Raw genomic sequence first — 8,871 nt, 5'->3', positions numbered from 1 at the left:
ACATTATTATTAATTTAAATTCAACAAAAAAACAAAAAATGTTGTATGAAAATAAAATTAAAACTAGGTATTATTATTACTTTTAATTAATTCATAATTATTCCATGTGACAATTCATCTTCATAGACCTTAAATCCCAAAGAGAGTCTTTTTTTTTGTAAGAAAAAAGCATTATATATATCTCTTAGAAAATGCAGTACATAATGCAATTTATAATGCCAACACCATTATAGATCTATCTTATACTATCATTGTATCTGTCCATCCCAATTTCTCTGCACAAAATAAATATGTCTAATTTGTAACTATGTACCACATGGTATAATATGCAAGAATATCAGCTCCCAACTTTGGGTCATATTTGTCTGGATTGTAATAATCTATTATCTACATGAAAAACATGCTATGTACAGGAAAAATCGGCATAGAACAAGCAAACAACATTCCTGGAAAATAAAAATAAAAACAAAAAGTTTCATATGTGTGCTCCTCCAGAGCATGGATATTATTTGGGAAGTGGAAGTACCCCGACCTCTAACATAGTATCGCCTAGTGTAATTTTTATGTGCATCCCATCCAATTCATCTTGTAGCCCCCTCTTAGATAGATGGTCCACATTTTTATTGAACTTCTGCCCAATATGCCTCATTGTATAATTCTTGAATGTGGACCAAAGATTCTCAATTTCCCTGAGCCAACCATGTAGCAATGGTTGATTTACTTTTCTACATCATATTACATGTTTAATGATGATCCGAGAGTCCCCAAAAATGTGAATGGAAGGGATGTTTAGATAAATCGAGAACCAAAGAAGGCCCCATAGTGCCACCGCTTCAGCCTTCATATTTGTGCCCCTACCAGCACCCCAATGAACCCATATTTCCTGCTCCTCTGATATAGAAATCCAAAATCCGCATCCACAGTTGTTCCTTTGTGCCACACCATCAAAAAATTTGGTTGGATACTCAATCTCAGGGCCTGTCTTTTTGTTGTTATTCTTCTTAGGCCTTGAGTTATGTTGTTTACCAAGTGTATACCACCGTATAATACGGTCCTTCACCCGCACATCATTATCCCTGCAGTTATCAAAAATTATTTTATTGCACCATCTCCATATTTCCCAGAAAAAAGCAAGTGGGATGTACCGCCATGATGGGTTTTGATTAATCCACCACCTTAAGAATTCATGAATGTTGTCATAATGGTTGTATGTGAAACCAATGGAACATGCAATGTAACTCCAAATCTGAACTGTTATAGGAGACTTTAGAAAGAGGTGGCCATTATCCTCCTACGCATTCCTGCACAGAATACAAATCCCCAGCCCCTGCTAATTCCTCTTCTAAAGGTTCTCCCATGTTAGATTTTTATTTTTCTAGACCAACCAAAGAAAGAGTATCATCTTAATGGGAATCTTAGCTTTCTAGAATGTATAGAACCAACATACATCATTGTTGCGTGCCCCCTTGTAACAGAGGGTATTGTATACATCAACTACCATAATGCCACCTTCATTCATTTTGCCAATCCATGTAATCTGGTCCCCGCCTGCCTCTTGGCATACTCCAACTAATTTCACGTCTATTAGAATCCAGTCCCACTCACGAGCCAGATGCCCATCCAGACCCATTTCCCGTGCCAATTTCCAAATCGGAACATGACCCTCCCATTCGTATATGGCCTGGCTCCAAAATAAAATCCCTCGTCTGCTAATGTAATGGACAAGGCCTTCTAAGATATTATGTGTCAAATATATGATCAATCCCGATTATTATTCGATGCCCTATCCCCAGTCTCCAACATAGGTTTTGCAAGAACCATTTACTGATTTTTTGGAAACTAAGCGAAATGGCTGACCCCGATGCAATCCCGATACTTCCTTTGTGCATCCAAGTAGTAAAATCATGGTCCTTTTGATACGTGTGTATGATGACCTTGCCCCATATGCCATACCCAAATATATCCCTCCATAATGAATTATGCAATAACGCCCTTCTAAATCTCCACAGATTCAATATCCCCCAGCCACCCAAGCATTTAGGAAGGGATATAAGCTCCAGTTTAGGTAGGTGGAATTTGGTATGGTGTATCGCACCAGACTAGATGTATTTTGCCATAATCTGATTCAAAGATTGGATAATAATGTGGAGGAGATAATATTAATGTGCCCAATATACTCCCAGCTATGTGATCACTGATTGGGTCAGTGTGATACGACTTCCCAAAGATAAACATCTAAACTCTCATCCAGTGATCTTTTTATAGAAACGGTCCACAAGCCACATCCAATCATTTATCTTGTAACTACAGGGCTTAATATGATAACCAAGATATTTCATGCTCCCCATCAATGTGTCAGTTTCCACCCCAAAAAGTCTATGGATGTATGCAATAACCCCCGACTCACACGTACCAAGTAGGATGATAAACTTCTGAAGGTTCATGTATAGTCTGGTTGCACTCCCAAATTTTGAAAAATATCAAATAAAGTTAGCCATGCAAACCTATTGATCATCCCCATGATGAGCACATTGTCAACAAAAAACCATGTGATAGCCTAATATCTCTTCCCAGGGCCAGTGCCCCAAAGTGTCCATCTGACATAGTTTTTTCAATGTGTAAGATGAGCTCGTCCATTGTTAATATGAATAATAAGGGTGACAGTCAACAACCTTGTCTGAGTCCCTACCCTGCCCTGAAAAAGTTAGTGGGATAACCATTAATAACAACAGCGTATGGAACGTTTGTGATGCAAGCCATGATCCACTCAGCGCACCTGACCTGGACTCCAATTTTGAGGAGAACCATCCTCAAGTATCCCTAGTCTAGGCAGTCATAAGCATTCTGGAGATCGACCTTCATGATAACAAAATTTAATTTTTTTGTATGGATCGAATGTAAGCTCTCCTGGGCAATAGTCACTGCATCATGTATTTTTTTGTTCTTCAAGAACCCAAACTGCTCAGGAGATATATGCTTTGACAATGTGTGCTTAATCCTGGTAGCAATAGTTTTAGCGATGATCTTATAAATAAGACTATAGAGAGAAATGGGTCTATAATCCGAAAAGGTAGTCAAGGATGTCCTTTTCGAAATGAGAGCTATATAGGTAGAAATTATATGCAGATGAATGTAGCCCCTGGTTCTTGATTCCTCCACCATATTAAGCAGATCCTATTGAAAAATGTTAAAAAAGTGAGTAAACATTTCAACTGTCCACCCGTCTGGACCGGGGCTCTTGTCTCCCTTTAAGGATTTGAGCACCCCCAGGAGTTCCTCCTCGTCGAACATGGATGGATATAAATCCAACCCCCATATTTGGTGCTCATCATTGACAGAATCTTTGCATCGATATGCCCTCTCAAAATGATGTACTGTGGTTGTACTAATATCCTGTTGCGTCTGAAATTGGGTCACATCTGCATCAGTGATCTCCCATATAGAGTTGATCTTCCTTATATGATTAACAAATCTATGGAAGAATTTAGTATTTCTATCCCCTTCCCAGATCCATATAGCTCTACTCTTAAGGTGCCAAGTTGTCTCATTTATTTGTAGAATTTTTTTCCTTTTATGTTCCAATGAATGAATATGATTCTTGAGTGCAGCTAGGGGATTATGCATTATCATTTGAGGCCGCATAGAATCTAACTCCACCGAGATATCATTTATATATTTTTCCAATTGACCTCGTTTCCTCCTCTCCCATACTTTGACCTCCACCTTAAGGGCCCAAAGTTTCTCCAGAATATGTGTCATGGGAGAGTTATTCCGAACCTTGTCCCGATTCCAGACTTCTCGCACAATATTGTTAAAATCTGGGTCTTCCAACCACACGCGGTTAAACATAAAAGGCATCCCACTTATGAGATCCCCCCGTCTCTAGAGAAGGATAATGGGACGATGGTCTATAACTATTCACAATATCTGATTGTACAGACCTGAGCCACTCAGCTAATTATTCATGTGATAGGAAACGACCAAGCCTTTTTGCCACATATCTGTCCCCCGTCCTGCCATTGTCCCAAGTAGGAACAATCAAAGGAGGACATATATCAACAAGGTTAAAGTCAACTATAATGTCTTTAATCTGTGCAACAAAATCATCCACTTTTATGGAACTCCCCCATACCTCATCCAGACCAATGGTACAGTTTAGGTTCCCAGCAATAACAAGTGAAGCCAGTCCCAAAATCTCCAATGCAACAATTTTATTCCAAAATGAGGTCTGGCCTCTGTATGGTGCATATACGTTTAATATATGTATGCGGCCCGATAAACCTATGATGTAACCAAAAAGGAGAATGCCCGCAAAACATGAGTATGCCTTCACCCTAACCCAATATGGATCCCAAAGAGCCACTAGACCCCCTGAGAGGCATGCAACGTCAGTGACTGTCATGTGCCAGTCGGGGAGCATCTTCCTGAAATATTTAATCACATGAAGTGCATAATGCATAGTTTCCTAAAGAAGAATGATATAGGAATGAGATGAAAGAAAAAATTCCTTGAGAGCTAAATATTTTGAAGCAGCCTCCATACCTCAAATGTTCATTGACGGGATGAAGTTCATGTTAGCTCAGGAATGGGCATCTGTGCTCTAAGGGCCTGACGGGAAGTAGTAGATGCAATAGGAACATGAATGAGGGCATGTGAATTGGAAGAACAAAATGGAGGAGGTTGTGCGTGTCCTCGAAAGTGTCTACTTTCCCAATTTTATTTCTGACAGACGACGATATTGCCCACTGAGGATGGACTCATGTGGGGGGTCAGTGTGCCTAGAGGCTTATGTATGATGAGAGTATGTAGGTCCAAGGTCTTCTTCTGGAGAAGGAAATCTATGTCACTATCTACTACGTTGGTGGGAGAATATAAGGGTGAAATAGGCAATGTATGTTGGGTTCTATTCCCTGGGATAGGTTGAGAGGTGTGTGTAGGGGAGGTCACAAGAATATACATAATATGTGATGTGGAGGGTGCGTCATATGACATCGGAGGGGGTGGTACAATATTGGAAGAGCCGATTCAGCATGAGGGGTAAGGGGAGTCTGATCCAACGGGGGTGGTGAGGTGTCATCAACTATAGGTGTACCAAAACCTACTGGGGTCCAGGGGGAAGAAGGAATAAGCAAGGGGGTAGATTCATCATGTTACACAGAATGAAAATCAGTGGAAGGGAAAGGGTGGAAACAGAGAAGAGTACCTGATAACCGTCAAGCATCGCCCGGGTAATAGGCCTCCCTGTGACCGTTCATAGAAATAGTATAATGAGCCTCTACCTTCTCCCTCAAAACGCAACCATGTCTCTTATGTCGCATACTCCTGCCACCCAGTCTGCGTGGACACTGTGCCATAAGATGTCCAATATGATGAAAGATAAGACACCCAAATGGAACACCCCATAAATCTAACCATTGCACTAGGTGAATGTCCTCCCATTGAAGCTCAATGTGATGTGGAAATCCACCTCTGTATTCCCTTTTGATCAGGATTCATGCAATTCTGTTATCATGTGCACCCAAACACTGTGGGTCGACATGTACAAACTTGTTAGATCTAAGACTTTTGTGATCCATAATGTAGATATTAGTCTTTCAGATTAATCACATTGTTAGGATTGGGTCGACGTCTCGAACCAACTAATGTGGTCATCCTCAGGACAAGGTGAGAAATCACTAGATCTGAAGGAATAAATAGTATGGATGCATCATTGCCTAGAGTTAGTTGTTGGTTAATCTGTTACTGAGTTAAAAACTAGCTGTTATGTGATAAATAAATATTTTATTTCGATGTTATAAATAGAATATTAAAAATAAATAAATAATAATTTTGTTGGGTTTGACTTATTTAAGGTAAATTTGATAATATTTCAAAGTAAAATATTATTAATTATTACAATAAGAGTATTATGTGTTAAATTGTTTAATATTTAGTTAGTTATGAATAATTATTTTATTTTGATATTATAAATTAATTAATTTAAAAATATTAATTTATATAATGTGATCTGTTAGGGTATGACTAAATAAAATAGAATAATAAAAATAAATAACAATTTGTTAGGGTTTGATTTATTTAAGGCAAATTTGATAATATTTCAAAGTAAAATATTATTAATTACTACAATAAGAATGTTATATTTAGTTAGTTATGAATAATTATTTTATTTCGATATTATAAATAACTAATTCAATAATATTAATTTTTAGAATTAATTTATATACTCCGATTAGAATAATTAATTTATATAATGTGATATTTTAGGATTTGACTAATCCAAGGTATTCTAGGTCTAGGAATCAGTTAATAATTTTTTATTTCGATTAATAAGACAGTTATTAATAAGACCACAATTTGTGGGGAAGAACTAACCTGGATTATAAAGGAGGATGGCTAAGAAAATTAAAACATTTTTGGAGAGGCTAGGTCAACCAATGGATTAGAAATTAAATCACAAGATAAGAAAATGAGGTTAAAGGAATAAACCAAAACAAAGGTGGGGGGGTGGGGGGACCAGAAGACTAAAAAAGAGAAACAAAAAATCGAACAGGATAAAGGAGAGGGAGGGAAGAGTCAAGAGGAGAGAGCTAGAATCCAACTTTTACTTAATTTCTAGCCATCATCCCTATTAAGGTTTCTGGCATGCCTCTCAATTTCAATTGCTTCCTTGAGTTTCTTGTGGTGGAAATGATCGACCCGAGCAATGACTTTGGATTCTTCAATGCAGACATGATGTTTCGTTTTCTCTGCATGTTCGATAAGGGTTGATGTGCGGATCGATTGTGTCTAATGCCAGTAGCATGCTTGATGATTCTTTGCTTAATAGATCTCCTGCAAAAATAGGTGTATCCTGCAGAAAATCCCCGCCAGGAATGCCTAGGGATCCACAAACCTCCAAACCCGAAATCACAACCTACAGAACATAAACCCACATTCTGCCAATAGAGATATACTGCCATCAAAACTCATTCGAAAATGGAATGATATGAATGATTGGAAATGTAAAATGGAATTCCCAATCCGAATTAATGCCACAAAATCTCCAATATCCAGGATGTCAGTAGGCGCGTGACAAAGAACAATGAGTTATGCAAACCCATGTTATCTCAAAAGAGAGTGATCCAAACAACCATAGACAAGAAAATTAAAAAGCTGTCAGGAAAGTAAAATCCAGCACCGGATAAACCAATACCCCCCGGTGCACCAGCACTCATAGTCGAGACACCAAGAGATACAAAAAGCAACCAGAGACAATGACCAGGTGACCAGACCTATACTCCTTCATAGCAATAGCAGCAACAACACCCCAAACAAGTCCACCACCTGTTACAAACCTAGAAACCAAATGCCTTGCAAGGCATTGAAATGATGAAAAAATTAACCCAACGTTGCCAGAGTGGATATAATTTTTTTGGATGCAGACAAGATCCCTCCCCCTGGTTATGTTGAGGATAGACAAGTGTGAGAATCTCAGTCCAGATAGGCATTAGGATGCCGGAAGGGAGATGTCATGTGAGTCCGAAAAATGAAAATAAAAATGTATATAACAATATAGAGAATCATCAGAATGTGAAAGATTTACGATTTAAAAAGGGAGAGAATGTCATACAGGAACAGTATGGGCATTCTAAAGAGAGAGTATGAATGGAAGCCAGGAAAGAGTAACCCAATTTTAAACCCCACATCTAGGGACACATACTAGAGGAGAGTAAACCATCCAATCCAATGGAAAATACCTTATGCGTTTTACCCGACATGCAATAATATTAGTAGATCTACAAGTATGCCTAACAATACATCCACCCGGGGAATGAAAGAATACCTAGAAACTCAAGCAAATATACAATGACCTAAAGTTATGAAAAATCAAAACCAAAATCACATCATGAGGACTTGTGAGAGGAAACCAGAGAGACCAAGTGATTTCTACCTTAGAAGTACTGCCATCCACGGGGTGTTATGGGTAGATCTGTGCATGCTTGCTCCGCAATGTTCGCCACTACCTTATCAGGGATAGTATATGATGCTTGTTGTAGTTCAACTGAAGTAGTTGCCTTGTCAAGAACCGAAATCCGACTCTGTTTTACTACTGCCTGTCCCAAACAGACAAGTTGGCATTGATCCACACTCCAGTTTCCTACATTCTCGGTAACTGTACAAGAGATCAGAAATTGTCACATGTGAAACCTTCAAGTGAACACTATAAATTATCACATCATGATTCATCTTCATAAACCTTAAATCCCAGAGAAAGTTTGTCCATAGCTTTTGAAGGGAAATGGCTCACATGTGAAACCTTCAAGTGAAAACTGTAAATTATCACATCACAATTCATCTTCATAGACCTTAAATCCCAGAGAAAGTATGTCCATAGCTTTTGAATGGAAATGGCCTACATGTGAAACCTTAAAGTGAAAACTGAAAATTATCATTTTATAATATGTAGAGAATCCCCATTTGTTCATATCACACACTAATGTTGTTTATTCATGCTTGAAACCACTATCTTTATTTATGAAACAAACCAATGTTATTTAAGAATTTATGATATAACAATCCACCCCCTTTGCCTGCACCGTTTCCCATACCTCCACCCACTCCAATAACTCCACCAAATTCTCCTCCAGTTGCACCACTAGCACCTTCGCATAATCTTCCTCCAACTCCTGCCCCGCCACCTACACCTCCACCCAAATCTCCTCCAGCGCCACCACAAGCTTCGTCTGTATAAATATAATTATATCACAAAATGCATAGATGAAGAGAAGCAATCAAAAATTGTTAGCCTAAAGGTCAAGAGATTATTCCCAAGAGAAAAAGTGCACTAGATTCCCAATTTGCCTACGCCAATCAAATCTGATCTTCTAAATG

At 38.5% G+C, this 8,871-nt stretch overlaps 1 protein-coding gene across 1 annotated transcript; it reads right to left on the bottom strand.

Moving 5' to 3' along the window:
* Positions 1-3,174: 3,174 nt before the first annotated feature.
* Positions 3,175-3,858, bottom strand: LOC149236503 (uncharacterized). Its single transcript, XM_089368932.1, has one exon. The coding sequence runs from the start codon at positions 3,856-3,858 to the stop codon at positions 3,175-3,177; it is 684 nt and encodes a 227-aa protein (XP_089225058.1).
* Between the last annotated feature and the right edge of the window lie 5,013 nt (positions 3,859-8,871).

The sequence above is a fragment of the Pinus tabuliformis genome, chromosome 8 (assembly GCF_031772625.1).
Source record: "Pinus tabuliformis cultivar Carrire ecotype Pingquan chromosome 8, CPIR1, whole genome shotgun sequence".
NCBI lineage: Eukaryota > Viridiplantae > Streptophyta > Pinopsida > Pinales > Pinaceae > Pinus > Pinus tabuliformis.
The sequence above is the reverse complement of the archived record's forward strand: the minus strand, read 5'-3'. Positions and strand labels throughout refer to the sequence as shown.

Coding starts and splice junctions, on each gene's coding strand:
- LOC149236503 (XM_089368932.1), bottom strand. CDS start 3,858: ATGCCTTTTATGTTTAACCGCGTGTGGTTGGAAGACCCAGATTTTAAC.